This window comes from Diplodia corticola (assembly GCF_001883845.1).
Source record: "Diplodia corticola strain CBS 112549 chromosome Unknown scaffold16, whole genome shotgun sequence".
NCBI classification, from domain to species: Eukaryota; Fungi; Ascomycota; class Dothideomycetes; order Botryosphaeriales; family Botryosphaeriaceae; genus Diplodia; species Diplodia corticola.
The window spans coordinates 435,199-455,794 of NW_017971495.1; the positions used below are offsets into that span (position 1 = coordinate 435,199).

General features: G+C 57.0%; 5 protein-coding genes across 5 annotated transcripts; 4 read left to right on the plus strand and 1 right to left on the minus strand.

The window, feature by feature from the left end:
* Positions 1-1,208: 1,208 nt before the first annotated feature.
* On the plus strand, positions 1,209-2,009 carry BKCO1_16000159 (c6 zinc finger domain containing protein; the record flags this gene model as incomplete). The annotated part of the gene is made up of 3 exons (XM_020271431.1): positions 1,209-1,239; positions 1,432-1,823; positions 1,992-2,009. 3 exons carry the CDS (start codon positions 1,209-1,211, stop codon positions 2,007-2,009), a joined length of 441 nt encoding a protein of 146 aa, XP_020131825.1.
* Positions 2,010-3,040: 1,031 nt separating this feature from the next.
* Positions 3,041-6,724, minus strand: BKCO1_16000160 (rna helicase-like splicing factor; the record flags this gene model as incomplete). The annotated part of the gene is made up of 1 exon (XM_020271433.1): positions 3,041-6,724. The coding sequence occupies one exon, from the start codon at positions 6,722-6,724 to the stop codon at positions 3,041-3,043; it is 3,684 nt and encodes a 1,227-aa protein (XP_020131913.1).
* A 2,767-nt stretch (positions 6,725-9,491) lies between these two features.
* On the plus strand, positions 9,492-11,285 carry BKCO1_16000161 (calcium proton exchanger; the record flags this gene model as incomplete). The annotated part of the gene is made up of 3 exons (XM_020271434.1): positions 9,492-10,156; positions 10,218-11,058; positions 11,109-11,285. The coding sequence occupies 3 exons, from the start codon at positions 9,492-9,494 to the stop codon at positions 11,283-11,285; spliced, it is 1,683 nt and encodes a 560-aa protein (XP_020131914.1).
* Positions 11,286-12,237: 952 nt separating this feature from the next.
* On the plus strand, positions 12,238-16,040 carry BKCO1_16000162 (dna repair protein rad5; the record flags this gene model as incomplete). Its single annotated transcript, XM_020271435.1, has 4 exons — positions 12,238-13,734; positions 13,782-14,268; positions 14,318-15,851; positions 15,902-16,040. The coding sequence occupies 4 exons, from the start codon at positions 12,238-12,240 to the stop codon at positions 16,038-16,040; spliced, it is 3,657 nt and encodes a 1,218-aa protein (XP_020131911.1).
* A 982-nt stretch (positions 16,041-17,022) lies between these two features.
* On the plus strand, positions 17,023-20,103 carry BKCO1_16000163 (fungal specific transcription factor; the record flags this gene model as incomplete). The annotated part of the gene is made up of 4 exons (XM_020271436.1): positions 17,023-17,172; positions 17,282-18,318; positions 18,407-18,775; positions 18,996-20,103. The coding sequence occupies 4 exons, from the start codon at positions 17,023-17,025 to the stop codon at positions 20,101-20,103; spliced, it is 2,664 nt and encodes an 887-aa protein (XP_020131912.1).
* Positions 20,104-20,596: the final 493 nt, after the last annotated feature.

The window sequence follows — 20,596 nt, forward strand, 5'->3', positions numbered from 1 at the left end:
ACAGCAGGCGCATAGCGCGGAATCGATTTCTTACCTCATATCAGGCAGACGACCAATGGAATAGCAAGGCAGGGAAAGGGTGTTTGAGGCAAGTATCTGGGATGTTTGAAAGCTGACCTCCCAGCAGCTTGTATGCGGCTAGGGTTCACTGAGCGCCAAGGCCAACGTTCCGCATCGTCTAGGCTAACAGTACTGTGCAGCATTATTGCGGTGTGTAGGAGGGCTGAATCTGGGCAGATCAGCTGAGAGTCGAGATAAGGTTTAGGCGAACCTCAGGCGGCGTGGGCCGGCGAACAGTAGGCAGTAGACCAAGGATGACGAGGGTTAGCGTCACTGTGGCAGCGGAGCAGCGCCCCCGCCCTCACGGCATGACGCGCGAGCCCGTCGATGCTGCGTTTTGGCTGGTCCAGCCGGACGCCGCAGCACCGCACCCGCATCACGACGCAGTATTGTGGCTAATTAGCGCCTTATACTAACGCTTGGCCCGATGCCTCCCATTCGCTCGTGTAGGTGTCAGCTGCTGCACGCGGGCACAGCAGCGTCCCCGGAGCGTCTCCAGAGCGTCCCCGGAGCGTGGCACCGAACCTGTGTCCGTTGACGTCGCCGTTCTTTGTGCAGCGCCGCCTCGACTCGGCTTGCTCTGCTGCCGCTGCCTTCGGCGATGCACCAATGGCACCAGCCACAGGCTGCGCGCCAAGGGCAGCGCCCAGAGGAGCACCGCACGCGCGCAGGAGCTTACTGGCTGCGGGCCAAGAACGATGCGGGCTGGGGGGCGCGCGAGGAGTGACGTCGGTGGGGTCGTTGGGGTCGTTCGCAACTGCAGCTCGAGTATACCTACCCCGCGCTCAGTTTCTTAAGCGGCCGGCAAGAGCTACTGGGCGCCATTGCTTCTTCCCCAGACGAGCTTGGCCCCAGAATCCTTTATCTACCCTGTCCCAGCCGCAGAGGCGCGACCACCCGCCACGGGAAGAGACCCCTCTAACCTCTTTGTCCTTGCTCCAACGAGAAAGCTTGCCTCTCTTCCTCCCGCGGCGCCCCACAGCGGCTCACCACTCACGCCTGCTCCAGAAGTACCGCTGCCTATTTACTCTTAGCTAGTGGAGCTTAGCAGCCGTCTTGCTGCTAACTCGCCTTCCTTCCTCACCCTGGAGTACAACAACGTTCACATCGACATCCGCCCCGTGCCAGACTCCCGATCTGCCTCCGGCATGGCTGCGAACACGACAAACGGTGCCAACGGTAAGCGTCACCACACATGGCCATTGACATCTCAACCTTGCCCCGTCCGTAGTGCTCACCTCACTCAGCACTTCCTTCTTTCAAGCTGTCTTCCGCCGTGTTTCACAATCCAGTCTCACTGTTCAATACCTACCACCCGTCTTTCCACCTCCTAGATCCTCAACCTGCTAACGATCCCTCCCTCCACCAAAGACATTGACGCGTCCCCGACCGGCAACCCATCCGTAAACCCTGACTTCAAAGTCTCCAACAACAGCAGCGCCATCGCAGATGATGATGACGACCACCACGGGGGTGGCTTGCGCATGCACGACCCCTTCGGCGGCGACAAGCTGGACAGAATCGCCGGCGGGGACGACATGAGTCCCTCGTCGTCGGCCGTTCGCGGCGGCAGCTTCGGTAGCGAAGGGTCGCCTACGCGTGACCGCCGCATGAGCAAGGAGTGGGACGCGAGCAAAGTCCCGCCGTCGAGATTCCAGAAGCGCAGCGGAAGCATTTACTCGACGCCGAGTAGCCGCGACGCACACCTGACGGGATCCACGTCTGAAAGAGACAAGGGATATTGGGAGAAGATGAAGGAGAAGGTATGTCTACTTCGTGTTTATGGTGACGAAACTTGCGCTTCTCTTTTCTTTTCTCTTTTCCTGCTGCACTGTGGATTCTTGATCAGCGTGTGGGCCTCTTCTAACTTGCAGCTTGCTATCGTTCCCGATTGAGAGACAGATGTGGCTGACGTGCTTTCTTTTATGCAGGGCTGGATCAAGAAATAGATCAAGATCTATTCGCATCTCTCCACACCACGCGGCCTACTATTATCCTTCTAGCTTCAACCCCAATGCAGAAGGTCGGATTTATGTACGGTATCGTATCGTAGGGGCAGAAATTCACCTTCTCTTTGTGCTCTTGCATTCCAAACTTTCTTTTGTTTTTTCCCACTGTCGTCCAAATGTAGTGTAACTTGAAGTAACAAATGATACCACAATTTGTACGTTCACAATCAGTACATGGAACGGATGGGTAGTTGAATTGCCCCACTTCACAAAAAGTACAAAGTTTCAGTTGAGCGAAATGCATCATTTTATTCAGACATGGTGGGGTTGTGGAAGACTGTCCCATATAAACTTCGTATTGGTGACAGTGTTCATGCCAAAATAAGAGCTTCAACTACCCATGTTTGCATGATTCTCGAATTTCCATGAACAATGCGTGTGCAACTTCGGAAGGAAATTGATAAGCCTTTTGCATGAGCAGTCAAAGGGTTCGCCCGGACAGAAACGTCTGGAATCAACCCCCGAACATTTACCATGCCTGACCAACGTTATCAGCTATTTCATCATTGGCGAGAGTTACCACGACCAACACGTCTGCAAATGAGCGAACGACGTCGAGAAATGCAGCTATTGTGGAGCTATGTAACGCCCGGGTTCTTTTCACGTTTTTTTTTTTTTTTCCCTTTTCTTGTTACTATTGTTGAAGTTTCGCCAACCTCTTTTTTGGGCTTTGTCTGTCTGTACCACTTGAAGCTCCGTGTGTCATTCAAATACGGAGTTTTGAGAAAATCTCATGGGTATCTAGTTTACGCGCGCGCGCACGGCGCCCATGACCGCCGTCGCCATCGCCACGACGACCCCCGCCACGACGTCGTCGGCGAGGGTCCCAGTCTGGATTGATGGAGTAGAAAACTATCGTCGATTTTTGCGGAAACCTGTTACGCAGAGGCGAATTATCTAACTCCCTACGCAAGAATATTACAAAGAACCGGGGGGAGGGAAGAATAAAAAAAAGGGGGCAAAGAAGCAACTTAACCCCACGTACCACCGCCGCCGCGGCCGCTGCGCTTCTGGGCCGAGAGACGCCAAGCGTCGCCCTCGGCGTCCTTGCCGGACTGCAAGGGCTGGATGCGCTCCGCCCGCTTCCGCTTGCTGAGGCGGTCCGTCGGGGCGACTTGGAAGAAGCGGGGGGCGGCCTCGACGAGCCACTTGGGCTCGATGGCCGTGAGGATGTGCATGTACTCCTTCTGCGTCTCGACGACGCTGTTGTAGATGACGTGCTCGGCGGGCGCGCGGAACAGCGCCGACGATGGGTGCATGTACACCGTGTTGCCCTCGACCAGCGTCTTGTAGCCCTCGGTCGCGTCCTTGCGCGCCGCGTTGCGAAAGAAGCCAGAGCAGAGGGCTTTCCGGACGGGCTGCGTATCACGCCCGCTCGACACGATCGGCGACTTGTACCGCTTCATGATGGTCGTCAGCTGGTCGCGCACGTCGGCGACGCGCTTCATGGCCTTGGGTTGGATGAAGTTCTCGTAGCACCACTGCACCGAGAACTTTGAGTTCTTCCACGCGTTGTAAACATTGAGGAGAGTAAGGTGGTCGCCGTGCGGATCGTTAAACTTCAGCCTCTTCTGGTCGGCCTGGTGCTGCTTGTCCCTCGGCCGGTGGAACACTGTCTGCGTGGCGGAAATCATCGAGACGATGGTCAGCATCTCATCCGAGCACTTCAACTTGACGGACATGATGAGCGATTTTGACAAGGCAGGATCCATGGGGAAGTCGGCCATCTGTCGACCAAGCTGAGTGAGCAATCCCTCCTCGTCGAGCGCGCCAAGTGCATACAGCTCTTCCAGAGCAGTCAACATGGTGTTGGTCGGCGGCGGATCCATGAAGTCAAATCCAAGAAGATCATTGATACCCATGGCCTTGAGCATGAGAATGGTATTGGAGAGATTCTGCCGTTGGATTTCGGGAATCGTGGTGGGCAACATTTCAGACTGGAACGCTGACTCGGTGTAGAGTCGGAAGCACTTGCCAGGGCCTGTACGACCAGCTCGGCCAGCACGTTGCTTCGCCTGTGCCTGCGAAATCGGTGTGACTTGAAGACGATCCATTCCAAGTTTCGGGTCGTAGGCCGTCTGCTTGACGAAACCAGGATCAACCACGAAGTAGATTCCGTCGATGGTGATGGACGTTTCGGCAATGTTGGTGGCGATGACAACCTTTCTGCCGCCCGAAGGAGCAGGCTCGAAAATGCGGCTTGCAACTTCGCTGGGCAGAGCACCGTAGATCGGTAAGATGATCAACTCAGGTACACCGGGTCCTAGCGCCTTCATCCTCTCAAAGAGGATTTCGCAACTTGTGTCGATTTCTTCCTTTCCAGTCAGGAAAAGTAGGATATCACCCGGAGGCTCGGTCAGGTGAATCTGCATAACGGTCGTCAAAGCTGCGTCAAGGTAATCGCTCTCAGGCTCCTTCGAATACATGATCTCGACTGGGAAAGTGCGTCCAGGAATGGAGAAGATGGGGCATTTGTTGAAGTATTCGGAGAACTTGTCGGCATCTAATGTCGCCGACGTGACAATGACCTTCATATCAGGGCGTCTCTTTAGTGTCTTCTTGAGGAGACCGAAGAGAACGTCGGTTGCGATGGTTCGCTCGTGGGCTTCGTCGAGGATGATGACGGAGTACTTGTTCAACATCGGGTCCAGCAAGATCTCACGCTGCATGATACCATCCGTCATGTACTTGATCTTGGTGTCCGGACCGGTACAGTCCTCAAAACGAATGGTGTAGCCAACTTCAGCTCCGAGCCTGCACCCAACCTCCTCCGCTACACGCTTGGCGACGGACATGGCCGCTACACGACGCGGCTGTGTGCAGCCGATCATGCCGTCATTGGCGAAACCATCCTCAGCAAGGAATTGGGTAAGTTGAGTGGTTTTGCCTGAGCCAGTGTCACCAACGAGAACGAGGAGCTGGTGTTCGCGGACGGCTTGGAGCAGCTGATCGCGGAACTTGTAAACCGGAAGGCTCTGCCGCTGATCCTTGATCGACATATTTGTCCGTTTTCCAGTCTCAGTCTTGCCCTGGGTGATTTTCTTCCACTCAGGGAGTGGCTCGTTGGACTGGCCAGAGGATGGCGCAGCACGGACGTCGCTGGCAAACTTGCGCTGGTCAGAGCTGGCCATGGGATCATTCCATTGGGCACTCAAATCAACACGAGACGCCTCAGAAGCTTTCTTGTCCGCCTCCTCTTGACTCCTGAGGTCCTTCCGCTCCTTCGCAAGCGTCTCGCCTGCCATTGCAGCACGGTTCATGGATCCGTCGGGGGCCTTGACAACACGGATGGGAGAGAGTTCGAGCGACTGTTTAGTCTGGCCAACCAAGAAAGGCGGTTCCTCTTCCTTGACCTCAATGTCAACGTCCAACTCCTCTTCCAGCATTCCATGTTCGTTGACGTTGTCAAACGTATCATAGATGCCCGGGTAGTCCGATTGGCGTGCGAGTCCAGCAGATATCATCTGCTGTATTTCCCAACGTTCAGGCGAGGCGTATCGCTTCTTCGAAGCCGGTTGTCCGTTGGAATTGCTGGCGACAATGGGGACCTCGGATCCAAGGTTTCCGTAGCGGCCATTCGACGCCTTGCCGCCCAGGCCTTCTGAGTTCGCCCCCGAAGCTACTCTCAGCTCTGGGACAAGATCTTCGCCTGTGGTCTGATCGACCTCCTTCATGGTAAGACTGATTTTTCCATCCTTTATTTCTGTAACCTTCACCTTGACTTCCTGATCCCGCGACAGAAGGTCTGATGGGTCATTGACACGGCCCTCGGCGATGCGCGATACGTGGACCAAGCCATCAACCCGGCCTTTGACACCGTTTAGCCTAACAAAAGCACCGTAGGGCTTCAGACCCATGACGCGACCATTGTAGATCTTGTGAACAACTGGGGAATCGTCGATCTCGGGAGCAGGGGCGTCGCGAAAATCGTCATCGTAGTCGTGGCGGCGGCGGTGCCTGCCCCTGCGTTCATCGCGCTTGTCGTCGCGCTCGTAGTCACGCTCGCGAGTGCGGGTGAAGTCTTTGGCCGGGCGTGACCGGCCAAACTCATCCTCGAACATGTATTCATCGTTGCCAGAATGTTGACGGCTCCTATAGGGTGAGCGCGACCGTGAGCTGCGGCGTCTCTTCGTCTTGCTTCTGTGACTCTCATCCTTGTATGGACTGGGGCTGCGTTTTCTCGCGGAAGGTTTGCTTGCTCCGCTGCCTGCCTTTCCAGCGAGGTTCTCCAGCAAGGCGAAAGTGTTATCCAAATCATCCTCCTTTGCGTCCTCTTCCGGTGGGGCGTTGGCCTCATACGGCTTAGGGATTTCCTGGTCAGCAATGGCTAGGCCCTTGAAGACCCTGGCCTTCCTTTCGCGCTCATCCTCAGGCTTCTCCTCCCGTTGCACGGATCTTCCGGCACCATTGGACTTCTTAAAGCTGGGGTGCATGGTGAGGACAAGGCGGTCGATGCTCTCGACAAGACTTTGAGGGAAATCGTCGGCGCCGATTTCGACCAGCTTGGCCTTGAATTCGTTGAGGGACTTGCATTGTAGATGTTGGTCGATGATGAACTCGGCGAGGGTTTTGTCGGCGACATTCAGATGGTTATGCAGCTCGGAGGTCACCTTGGACACGAGCGACAGGAGCTCGAGCGAGCTGAGGTCGTCCATGGCAGCTTTTTCGCGACGGCGCAGCTCGAGCAGAAGTAGGCGGCGGGTGCGGTGTCGCGAGGGCAAAGGGCGCAGCGGGCGCGCGTGTCGTGACGATTTGCGCGGGCGAGCTGCGGCGACGGAGTTGATGATGGGCAAGAAATCCGCGCTAGCGCTGCCTAGCGCCCGCGGGCGGTGAGCCACCGGGGGAGAAGGCGTTAGTCCCGATGTAGAAGGAGGGGGCTTCACTGCTAGACACATCCATGTATTCTTCACTGCAATAGCTTGAGGTAACAAATGGTTTTTGACCGATTCGCCGTACTCATGGCTGATGTGAAGATGCTGCGTATGGGGTAGCGACAGTGCATGGAATAACTCATCCTGAAAACTTGCACCCAAGGCCACCCTACCCGCAGCTCCAGTTGATATTGACTGACCTCAATACAACTCGTGGCCATGCAGCGACAGGAACATTCTTAGACCCAGATGGGGAAATGCCTAGCCTGACAAGCAGCCTCAAAGGTTCGGTTGGTCTTGCAAACTTTGGTGCTGAGACCGTGATGCAGAACCGAAAAGTCGGTTTTGTTGGGTTACTAAGACTGAATCTTTTCAGCCGTGGGCGTTCGCTTTCCAGGAGAAGCTCGAGTCCGCGGATACTACATTCTGGAAGGAAGGAGGCAGAACCGTCTCGGGGACCTGCTTCTGTTTCTACACGGATTTGGACATTTGTCAAGCCACTTGGGTCTGGGCGGCCGTGTCTGGCGCTTGTCCGACTTGTCATTCGAGACGGAGAGCGCGTTAACCTGGGGCATCACACACTCTTAGGAGAGTGCAAATGCCAGCCAACAGTTTGGCAGTTGTCCGTCTCGTGGTGATGGCATGTGGCATCAAAGACTCGAGGGCTCCCGCGAACAGGTGTGAGGCAGTGCGCCGGGCGCCCTTGAGTGGGGATTTGGAACGGTGCTCCCGCTCGCTTACCCGCACTCAATTTGAATTCGGCTTGCGCCGTCCAGCGTCCAAGCCTCGCTTCCATCGTGCAGTCGTTCGAGGTGCGCAGCAGCCCTCACCTGCACCGCTTGCCGTGTAATGAGTCGCCGGCAGTCGGTGTTCGTGTCACCGCTCAGTCGCGCTTGCGTCATCCGCGACGGTGGCTCATGTCATCACAATATGCCTCTCTCGCGACACTTGATCTGCAAACCCTATGCTGCCGGGTGAGGGCTGAAACGACGACTGGGCATTACTCTTGCCACGGCATCCAGACACATCCTAGCCGTTTTCTCACAGGATCCGACGTCAGCAGGTATTGCAATCAGCAGCGGCAATGCAACCACTTAGCGCTCAACACAGTGCAGCTGCAAAGGAGAGCACAGGCCGCGCAAGTGAAACACCATCTTCTTCACCGCACCTTGGCCCCTTTCGCAGAAGCGGACCCAGCATGGCCTCGTCGTTCCTGCCAGTGGGGACGCACAGCGCAGCCGACACGAATGTCGCCAAGTCAGCATCGTGAAGGCGGTGCGCAAGAGCTGGGCGAGCTAATAAGCTCAGCCCCCGCCGGCGCGAGTTCGCATTGCTTGCCCCAATCCGCCGGCCCCCAGAGCTTCTGGAAAGTGTCCAGAACAGCCGAGAAGCACGAGAGCGCGAGAGCGCGAGAGCACGGCGACGACTGTGGCGCAGAGCGGCTGCGGCGGTGCAGGTGTGAGCGATGCCGTCCCCGCCACACACGCGCAGCTGCTAATGACGACGTGGAGGCGCGTACACGTCGCTAGGTGAGGGGAAAACGAAAACAAAAAAAAAAAAAGCTAGCACGACAGTCGCGAAAGCCAGGCACATCCGCGGCTAATGTAGCGTTATATTGCAGCCACTCGGGCCTTGGCCACGAATTGTCCGCACAGACTGGCGGCGCCGATTGGGAATCCTCCTGCCCATCTGCATGTCCGATCAGGCGATGACGGTTCACTGCCGCAGCGCGTCCGGTGGACCGCCAGCAACCGCCAGCAACGGCGGTTGGGCAGCCGCCAGCGACAGCCAACCGACGGCGTATGGTGTGGCCCGGGGCGGGGCCGCGCGCTGGAGTGGTTTAGCCGTAGCGCCTGCGGGGATCCCAGTCAAGCGCAGAGGCAGAGGCTTGGCTGGCAGTCAAGCCCGCCGTCAAGCCTGTTAAGCAAGCTTGGAACCGTGGCACCGTGGCTCCCTTCGTGGCACCAGTAGACGTCAACAAACGTCGAAGCTTGTTTCATCAGCGTGCCTGGCGACAGTACATACAGCGCTGCTGCTGCTGTTGCTGCTGCTGCTGCTGCTGCTGATGCTGCGGACGCTCGCAGCCAGCTTCTTCTCTGCGACACAGCCCTCCTGACGGAGATTGAGGACGTGTCGTGCGCAGCTAGCCTCGTGCCTCGCTCCCCCTTCGCCCATCGGCGTTACGCCCTCACACGGCCCACTGATCGCCGAGCCGCGCCACAGACACCGTTCCCTGATCGCCTCCCTGGCGACGCTGCAATCTCCAAACACCGCAGCCCTCGTCGTACAAAATCCCAGTCCGCCCAGCTGCCGGCCGATTCCCGAATTCCTGCGCTCACAGGCCACCCACAACAAACGACGCGCACTGTCGGCCCCCGCCTTGTTGCCTGCTTCCGTTTTCCTGCTGTCAATAAATCTCCCGACCCGAGCGTGCGCGTAATCCACGCCAGGAGTAGTAATCCTTCTGCCGCCGCTTCCACCATGCGTAAGTCCCGCCCGCTCACCTGCCCTGTCACCGATCACCACTCCACCTGCGACTCCGCCACTTACCATGTCCATGTACCGCATAGACACCATCAAGTCCAGAGCCCGGCACACGGCATGGAATGCCAAGAAGGGCTCCGTGCAATGGAATCCCTGGGCCCGAAAGATCTCCCACACCGGCGACTCGCTCTACGATGAGGAGAACCCCCGCGCTTCGCACGACACCGCGCATTCGGGAGCCCATTCCGAGGCGTGCGTTGCTGGCGAAGTCGAGCTGAACAGGATGCCCGACGCCCACGACGGCCCTGTCCACGCCTCAACCATGCCGCCTCCGTCGCGCGGTTCCGCCGAGCCGTTTGGCATCGCTGCCAATGGAGCCGGCGAACCAAGCGACGGCCTTACCCGGAGGAAGACGAACAAGACTGACAGCGACGAAGAGGAGAAGCCTGAAGGCCTGGACCGCCGGACGAGCACGAAGCGCACAAGAAAGCAGCCTGTCATCACTCCCTGGACCATGTTCAAGCACGTCGTTTTCGGTTCCTGGGTCAACATTCTACTCTTGGCCGTGCCCGCCGGTTTTGCCGTCAACTATGCCCACCTGAATGGCATCGTCGTTTTCGTCGTCAACTTCATTGCCATCGTGCCGCTCGCCGGTATGCTCAGTTATGCGACTGAAGAGCTTGCCATGCACATTGGAGAGACCTTGGGCGGTCTGCTGAACGCGTCTTTTGGGTAAGCCTCCTCGTCGAAACGCACTTTGCAAGCAAACTTGAGCTGACAAACGACCTTTCAGTAACGCGGTCGAGCTGATCGTCGGTATTCAAGCGCTCGTGAAGAAGGAGCTCGTCATCGTCAAGACGTCCCTCATCGGCAGTATGCTCTCCAACTTGCTCCTCGTCATGGGCATGTGCTTCTTCCTCGGAGGCGTCAGCCGCGTTGAGCAGCACTTCAACGTCACGGTAGCTCAGACCAGTGCCAGCTTGCTCGCTTTGGCTGTCGCAAGTCTGATCATCCCCACCGTCTTCCGCATGTGGGTCGAGCCCTCGGATGAGGTCGGAGACCTCGTCGATACGGATGCTCTTTCCCGCGGCACTTCCGTCATCCTCCTCTTCGTCTATGGCTGCTATCTCCTTTTCCAGCTCAAGACCCACGTCGTCATGTACAACGAGCCAAGCAAGAAGGGCGAGATGAGGACCAAGGAAATCAAGCCCGGCGCTGCCAACAAGGGAATTGCGGGCATCGGAGCTGCTGCCGCGGGTGCTGTTGGAGGCAAGATCCATGGGGACCAGCTTCTGAACAACCAGGACGATGAAGATGACGACGATGAGGAGGAGGTTCCTGTCCTGACCGTCATGGGAGCTTTGGTTGCGCTTGGTCTTTCCACCGTTCTGGTTGCTTTCTGCTCCGAATTCATGGTCGACAACATCTCCTCGGTCGCGGGTAATGGCAAGGGTCTCTCGGAGACTTTCCTGGGTCTGATCCTCCTTCCAATTGTCGGAAACGCTGCCGAGCACGCGACTGCCGTCACCGTTGCCATGAAGGATAAGATGGATCTCGCCATTGGCGTGGCTGTTGGTTCCAGCACGCAGATTGCCCTGCTTGTTCTCCCTCTGACTGTTCTCATTGGTTGGATTGTAAGTTGCAGAGACCCCGCTCTGATTCAATCTGTTACTAACTTCCTCAGATCGGCATTGATGAGATGAACCTTTCCTTCGACGGATTCCAGGTCGCGGTCCTTTTCGTGTCCGTCTTGCTGGTCAACTACCTGATTGGAGACGGCAAGTCCAACTGGTTGGAAGGCATGCTTCTGATGACCACGTACACGATCATTGCGGTCGCCGCCTTCGTTTACCCCGACTGAGCGGATTTGCAATCAACGAAAATTATGTCCCCCAAGAGCCAACGATCAAGGCTATCGGTTGGCTACTCATGTGCTATTTGAGCGTTTCGGGGTTTGGTGTTTGAATTACGACTTCAATGGGCTTGACTAAGGTTCAAAAGCAAGATACCCCGCGACCCCGGGCTTTTCTGTTTTAATACAAGAACTGTACAAGTATTAGATCAACTTCTTGCTTTATGGTTTATGGCACTTCCTTTGCTTTTCTTCGAAATCCCAATCCCCTAGACCTATGTCTTGGAGTTTTCTTAATTTTTCTTCGAGTAAATATTTCGAGCCTGAAGCCCCAGCCCAACATCTCACGCTCAAATTGGCATTAATGGCTTCAAAGGAACTCGACCGTACATACATGATATTTCACCTTCGATTTAAATGCTTCTATGTGCTATCCAAAACTTATCTCAAAGTACCTCTCAATCCCGAGTCGTAAAGTGAAGGCACGTCCTAGATTTTGCGTTCTCATGCTTAGGATTCTCTCAGGCGAATGACTGGAGACTGAAGCGCCGACGTGTGTTCGCTTGAATCGGCGCCTAGATCGAAATTGAGGAGTGAGTGGCACCTTCGCTTTTGGAGACTATGGTGAGCCTCAACTTCTCTCACATCCTTCCCAATTCGTAAGGACCCTGGCTGGAGGGTCCAGCAGGCCTTCCTCGCGGCATGCAGTGACCTCAGGGTATATACCAGCATCCACACACACTCCTCCACCATCTCCTCAACACCGTCATCCGCCGTCTCTTCAACTCGTAAGTTTCTGCCAGAGCCAAGCAGTAGTTTCAAGCCCTCACTGTAAGTTCATGCGCTTCGGACATGTGCCCACGCACCACATGACTTGTCTCACTCTCACTTCAGGACATTGACTGGCCCACATCAATTCGAAACTGCCCAGGTGAAGTCACGCACAACCCTCCGGATCACTATGAGCGACAATCCGATCAAACCAGATCCAGACGGCGGGCCGTTTATCGATCCACCACGGGCTTCGGAGGCCGGTGCGTCAAGAGAGACTGCAATCGACGTCGAACAAGAGGAAGAGCCGGTCACTGTCAAGGAAGAACCTCGAGACGATCCGGATGTGTCTGAGGCGCCGACAAGCAAGTACCGCGATCTGGGACACGACAAGGCTCTACCAATCACCATCGATGACAACGACGACGACGACGACGACGGCGGCGACGACCACCCTCGTCATGATCTTCCTCAAGACCAAATGATGGCGTTTCACACTGGCCAAGAAGACCAGCATAACGACCCTCCGGAAGAGCCTCCGCGTTCACCTGCCGCACCGCAGTCCCCTCTTGCGCCCATCTCTGGGCCCGAAGCGCCCATTGCCCCCGGAGACAGCATTCCGCTCCACCTCGGAAACTCGTTGCTTTCAAGTCCAGCGCGCAAGCCCAAGAGGCGCGACTTGCAACAAATGCGCCTGCTGCGGAAGCGCCTCATGTCGAATGTCAACAACAACGGCTACAACCCCGTCTACAATGCCCCGCCGGTACTTGATCCACTGCACGATGCCACTCCGGGCCCATCTGATGACGCGCCAGCTGCGGAGCACGAACGTACACCCTTCGAGCAGGCTAGAATCGAGTACGAAGCCAAGAAAGCGAATGGCACAGTCACCTTCGAGGATGAAATCATGTTTATCAGAACCAACAGGGAAGAAGATGCGAGGACCAATCAAGCTGCCGAGGACGCGCGCTTCCTGGCAGACGGCGGGTGTATGGACGTTGAGGAAGACGGCGGCGGTCCGCAGAGCGATTCGGATGACGGCTTGTTTGTCCCACAGGTTTCGCCGCCTCCACGTCGTCGTGGCAAGAGGAAAAGCGCTTGGGTAAGACATGCCGGCCTCGAGGATGACGGGGAGGATTTTCCCGACGTCGGAGAGGGCCCTTCGTCGGCTATGGCGCGCGAGATGGGTGACGCTGAAGAAGAGCTTAGGGAGATGCTCGGCGAGCACCTTGAAGGCAGGAGAAAGAAGCGCGCCAAGAGGGGCGAGGGCAGGAAAAGAAAGACGGGGAACGGGAGGGCGCAGTCACCGCAACAGGAGGCCTCAACCAATGTCGCCCACACTTTGGGTTCCCTAATGCAATCAAACGTCTTCCACGACCAGGCAGCCAACCAGAATGCGCCATACTTGCCAGAAATCACCGACACCCGTAAGGCCGAGGCTTTGAAGAAGCTACTCGCATCAGTGCCTGAGAATCAGAGGAAAAGAGCAGTTACTGATAAGAAGGAGCTGTTCAAAGCAAGCCGGAAGTTCTCTCATCGTGCAGCTCGGCCAGATGGCCACGGTGGTTGGAAGATAACGGGCATGACGACCTCACTTCAAAATCACCAGTTGATCGGTGGTGGATTTATGCGAGATCGGGAGCGTGGCGGCGTGGACGACAAACCGCACGGTGGCATCTGCGCTGATGTAAAAGCACCTCTCCCAACCATCGTTTTGACGCTAATTTTGTACAGGCCATGGGTCTTGGTAAGACGTTGGAGATGATCGCGAACATTATCAACGAGCGGCCGAAGAAGCTGAAGGCGGGGGAACGGAAGGCCACTCTGATCGTTCTGCCAGCCACGCTCGTCAGTCAGTGGTATGCGGAGCTCAATAGACACGTTGACCCCAAGCAGCGGCTCCAAATCTTAGTGTGGAAAGCTGGCCACCGCATCGAGACTCCACGTCCTGTGGAGACTCTGAGCAGGTTTGACATTGTGCTGACAACCTACTATGAAGTCCAAAAGAGCTACCCAAAAGCGGAGACACCCATAGAATTGCAGACGAGTGAAGAAAAGAACAGGTGGTGGAAAGAGCACTACGAAGCGGAGAAGGGACCTCTCCATCGCGTCGAATGGAGGAGGGTGGTGCTTGATGAGGCACAGGCGATCAAGAACTTCCGCTCGAGGACATCGTTGGCCTGCAGGGCTTTGGTTTCAACGTACAGATGGGCTCTTTCTGGTATGCCTCGAGTCCTTCTCACCATCTGCATGATGCTAACAAGTGGCAGGCACTCCGATCCTGAACTCGCCACTCGAGCTGTACCCCTACTTCAAGTTCCTCGAGGTGCCCTACACAGGAAGTTTCCGCGTGTTCAAATCGAACTACTACAATGACGGTGGCCGGCAGGAGCCGATGGAGAGGCTGAGCATCATGGTTAGCCAGTTCATGATCCGGCGGACGCACAGGGACACACTGTTCGGGGCACCGATCGTGAGGCTGCCCAAGGCAAGTGACCGCGTCCACTGGGTGCACTTCAACGACCTGGAGCGGGCCATCTACGAGATTGTGCACCGGCGCATGGTGGCACGGGTCAACAGCTTCGCGCGGGAGAACACGCTGCAGCGCAACTACCGCAACGTGCTGACGATGCTGCTGCGCCTGCGGCAGATGACGGGCAACGTGCTGCTGGTCGAGGTCGTGATGAAGGACCTTCTGGAGCGCGAGGACCACGAGAAGATCCGGGAGCTCGCCGAGGTCGAGGTGGCGGGCGATGCCACGCGCAGGGCGCAGCTGATTGCGCTGCGCAAGGTGCTCGCGAAGCCGCCGCCTCCGCCTGACAACGAGGAAGATGAGAGCGAGGGCACGCCGGCCGTACAGGTGCCTGGATCCCTCGATGGCGTGCCCGACGGGGACATCCTCACCGGCGGCTTGCATGGACTGACGTTTAGCTTTGGCAAGTACCTGCAAGACTTGCGCAGGGGCAGAGACTGGGAAGAGCTCAAGAAGCGCACCCTCTGCGTCATGTGTCACCAACCGCCCGATAGCCCCTACGTCACCGCCTGCTATCACATCTACTGCCACGAGTGCCTAGAGATGGCGCAGCACGACTCGGCGGCCAAGGGCGAAGCTCACTGTCGCTGCAGCGAGTGCCAATGCGAGTACGTCTGGGCACAGCCGTGCGACGAGTTCGACCTCGACTCGATCATGTCGGATGTCGAGGATGGAGAGGTCAGTACGAGTGCGCCGCCGACGAGCAGGTGGCGCAAGAGGAAACGGGACAAGGGAAAGGACGAGGAGAACATCGCGAGGTCGTGGATCCAGAAGCACGGGGCGGTGCTGCCGTCGGCCAAGACGATCGCAGTCAAAGCCCAGATCCTCAATTGGCTGGAGCAGGATCCGGACGCCAAGATCCTGGTGTACACGCAGTTCATCTCAATGATCCAGATCATGAAGAAGGTCTGCCAGACGGAGGGGTGGACCTTCCAGGAGTACACGGGCCAGATGGCCATCGCCGCGCGCGACAGGGCGCTGGACCAGTTCAAGAGGAACAACACGTCCATCCTGCTGGCCAGCCTCAAGTGCGGCGGCCTGGGCCTCAACCTCACCGCCGCCAAACACGTCATCTCCATCGACCCGTGGTGGAACTCGGCCCTCGAGCAGCAGGCCTTCTGCCGCGTCTTCCGCATCGGCCAGACCGAGGAGACGAGCATGACCCGCTTCGCCGTCGCCGGCACCATCGACGAGAAGCTGATCAATATGCAGGTGGCTAAGCAGGAGCAGATTGACCGCGTCATGGGCGACAGCGGCGAGCCACGTGAGAAGTAGGTACCCTCGCCATCCATTGGGGGGGCAGTGCTGACGTGCCATGTAGCCTCACGATGCATCAGATGATGCGCCTGTTTGGCCCGGTCAAGGAGGACGAGCAGGGTCGGTCGTTCGTGATCGTGGAAGACAGAGAGACGCTGCCGCGGTTCAATGCGGACAGTGAGGATGAGGGAGACGAGGATTGAAGCGGCCATCTTCTGGATCAAGTCCGGCGGTATCTGGGTTCTGATATAAAGTGCGTGATTTACTACCATTTTGGGCGGCTGGATTCAAAAAAAAAAAAAAAAAAAAGCTCGGGGAAGTTCACTCCAGGGGATTTTCATGGCCGGTCGAAGAACATATACGGATGGAAAGATGGGATTTTCTGGGTCAGCTCGAGTGGTCGAAACGCCACGGCCTCCACCGATCTAATAGAAGATGCACATTTTCAACACATGCAGGGCGGCAGATGTCGATGGGCAGTTGAAGAAGACGTCCGGACGCAGGTGTTGGAGCGTAAACGAACATTTGCGTCCGGATCATAGCTTCAGCTCCGACGGGGAGGGCATCGACTCCCCAAGCCGAGGCCATCGGACGGCAAGGCAATGCCTCAGGCGATATGCTTGCTTGGCGGAGGGTGGCGCTACACCACATGGATAGAGCGAGTGCATTGCGAGTCCGAGGCCAGGGATGACGCCAGCGGGGGTGCGGAGCGGGCTCGGAGGGCGCCGAGGTTGAAATACACGGTGCCCAGGGCGCGCCGCTAGCAGGCGGAGCGGCGGGAGATGGACGCACGCGTGGAATGGAGAGTCGATTCCGGTGTGGGAGGAGGCGGGTGATTTGTTATAGATAACAGCTGAGTGGGCGCCCCGATATCGCGCCGGGCGTTGCGGGTTTCAAGATTGGGCCTTCTGGATGCTGCCGGCTGTTGCTGACAAAACTCCACCATCTGCCCGTGGCCCAGCGCTACAGCCATGCCCGCTGCTCCCCTCGAAGCTCTGGAATCGCACCCTGCGCCTCGCCCCCGCTCGCTTCCAGCAGCAACCCTTGTGCCTGGCTGAAGTCCGCCGCAGCCCCCCCGTCGGACCACCGCCGCTACGGTTCAAGCCCACATAGCCCACATAGCCCACATAGCCGTCCCCGCCGCAACCCCGAACCGCAGCCCTCGCCAACGCGCAATGCGCACCAATGGACTCCGGCCTGAGTGTTGCCTCGCCTGAGGGCTCGCGCCAGCAATCCGCACAGAACCCCGCCCCCGACGCGAAGAGCGGCCCCGCTAGAGCCCGCGCCAGGAACAAGCGCAAGGATGTCCACGACGACCAAGTCAAGCGCCGCTGCGTGAGCACCGCCTGCATTGCCTGCCGCCGCCGCAAGTCAAAGGCAAGCCGTCCACCGCGCATCCCCCCCGCCAGAGCTCCCCGCTGACTGCGCCTCTGTTCTGCTCCAGTGCGACGGCAACACCCCCGCCTGCGCCGCCTGCGCCTCCGTCTACAACACCGAGTGCGTCTACGACCCCGGCTCCGACCACCGCCGCAAGGGCGTCTACAAGAAGGACATCGACCAGCTGAAGACCAAGAACTCCACTCTCGAGACCTTGATCCATGCCCTCCTCAACTGGCCCGAAGATGACGTCCCCGGCCTGGTCAGCCAGATACGCACTTGCGAGAGCCTCGACACTGTCGCCGAGAACATCCTTCTCAAAGAGCAGGGCATGGATGAGGATACAGACGACATCCCACTTTTCCCGGACCAGGCCCCCCAGGGCGTGCCCACCTTCGAGACGCAGTTGTCGGGCAAGATGGGCCAGCTGCGGCTGGAAGACGGCTCGCAGCGCTATATCGGAGGCACCTCCAACTTGATCCACCTGGGCCAAGGTGGTGACAGCGACAATGATTTCGTGGCTGTCGCCGAGCAGGATCAGTACGCTCGGCTGGAAGACCCCATCACGTCCTGGACGAGCGTAACCCAGGATCCGGAGCTGATCACCCACCTGATCAACATGTACTTTGTCTGGCACTATGCATTCTTCACGACCTTGCCCAAGAACCTGTTCTACCGCGACTTCTTGCTTGGGAACCCACCGGGCGAGAATGGACGGAAATACTGCACCCCCTTGCTGGTCAACACAATGCTGGCTCTAGGTTGCCACTTCACTTCGTTCCCGGGCGCTCGTGCCAATCGTGAAGATTCGACCACTGCCGGCGACCACTTCTTCAAGGAGGCAAAACGTCTGATAATGGAAAACGACGAGCATGAGAAGCCGAGGATGGCCACTGTCCAAGCTCTGGCGCTCATGTCAGTGCGCGAAGCTGGCTGCGGACGTGAAGCGAAGGGCTGGGTTTACAGTGGCATGAGCTTCCGCATGGCCTGCGACTTGGGCCTGAATCTCGATTCTGGAGGCCTCTCGTCGGGTCAAGGCACCCTGGACGAAGACGAGGAAGATGCGCGCCGCATCACCTTCTGGGGGTGCTTTCTCTTTGACAAGTGAGTTTCTCAGATACGTTTTGACGCGTGTCTGCAGTGCACCAATTTATTGTGGCGGGTTCGAGACTGTCCGACTGACGAATCATAGGTGCTGGTCAAACTACCTGGGACGATTGCCCCAACTTCCTACCAATATCATCACTGTTCCAAGATTCGAAGTGTTTCCGAACGAAGACGCCGAAACGTGGTGTGCATATAGCGATTCCGGTTTCAGCCAGGCCAACGCCCAACCTGCACGCACGCGTGCAGTCGCTTGGCAGATCTCCCAGCTGTGTGAGATCAGCAATGATCTCATGAACTCTTTCTACAACCCCATTGACATGGATAAGTCGAAGGGAAAACAGCTAGAACTCAAGAAACTGAGCGAGCTCCACCAGCGACTGGAGGCTTGGAGGAAAGATCTCCCCAAAGAGTTCGAGCCGCGAGAAGGTGGTTTGCCGTCTATGCTTGTTATGCAGTAAGTGCCCTGCAACATAGGAAGGTTGTGCTGCCACCGCAGACACTGGGGTTGCGTACACTGCCCCATGGGGACGGAGCATGATTCCAATTCGGAAGCCCTACATTGGATCAGCCAATCTTTATAGGTTGGATGTTCCAATCCATGTGGAGCATACCGCCTCATATTCGGTTCCCCACAACAACCTCTCCATGGATCTGAACGCTAACTTTGAGCCCAGCATGTTCTTCCAGCTCCTCTATATTCATCTTTTCCGACCTTTCCTCAAATATAATCAAACAACCTCGCCGTTACCACCTAACGTGTCGCCGAGGAAGCTGTGTACTCAAGCGGCACAGTCAATATCAAAGCTCCTGAGGCTATACAAACGATCGCACGGATTACGGCAAATATGCAATGTTGCTGTCTATATTGCTCACTCTGCTTGCACCATCCACCTCCTGAACATTCCAGACAAGAATGCCCGGAGAGACATCATTCACGGCGTCAAGCACTTGGAAGAAATCGCCGAGGGCTGGCTCTGCGCCCGCCGCACATTGAGCATTCTCTCCATCCTCGCCCGCAAATGGCGTGTCGAGCTCCCCGAGGAAGCCGTCGCTGTCCTAGCCCGCACCGACGCGAAATTCGGTACCTATCATGGCGACACCCTCTCCCCGAAAGGCACGGCTGCGCTACCGCAGGCGGCATGCCCCCAACCAGGCTCTCTTCCTCCTCTCGTTCAATCATACGGCTACACCACCGCCCTTCCAGCCAGCACAGCATCCACCGTTTCCGCAAACGCCGCCAGCTACGCCGCCGCGACAATTGTCCGTCGCGGATCCGACAACCGCTCGCGGACCGGACCGCCACAAACAGCCGCGGACATCCAGTACCCGCGGGTCCACCGGCAGGGCTCGCAGCAGCAAGCTACCGACCCAACCACTCCCGCCAATACGTCAGGCTCCACGAACGTCTCTCTAGGAGGTTCGCCATCAGATCTTTTCGGGGGCGTGGACGCATTGCTGCGAGAGAACCAGGACAACTGGTGGCTGCGTGACCAGAGCCAATTGGCAGTCGGGTTCGACAACTGGGGCATGAACGCTGAGGAGATGGCGTATCTCAACCGCAGCCCAATTGCTGCTGCCACTGCTTCTAACGGCGTAGGGCAATCGCTGCAGCAGCAACAGTTGCCTATTTCATTGGCGGCGGCGGCGGAGGACATAGCTAAAACATCGTACGCAAACGGCGTTGCGGGTAGTGGAGTAAATAGGAACGGCATCGGTGCCACGGTTATGAATGGTGGGTACGGGGCGATGAACCTGTATAATGAGGATGAGTGGTATCAATAACGTGCTCTTTCTACTCCACGTTTTCTTCTTGTTTTGTTTCATCCTCTTAGTTTGCGTAGGGCAATTGCAAAAGAACCCGGAAGCGGGGTTGGTAAGGCAAAAAGGGCCGGGTTCATCAGTTTATGAAAACCATTTGGCGTCTTATGAGCTCGGGGTTTCTGGTAAGGGATATGGAAAAAATCACACAGGTAGATAATCGGCTCAAACTCTCCAGTTCCTGTCGTACTTTCCTTTTTTTTTTGTTTTTCCTACTTTGGGAATTGTAGTGTTAGAGAAGGGTCAAAAGATAGGGGGAGAACAAATATGCTCTCTGTTATTTTGGGACACGGGACCAACATTAAGTTTGAGAATGCTCTACAGCACCTTCTTGCAGCCGACAGCTAGTGCGAAGACCACGAATTTTGTGAACCGGAGGCTCTAGTTGTATCTTAGTGATATTGTAGGTTAGAGCTGTACTTTTATATCTAAAACAGGAGGCACCCTGGTCATACCA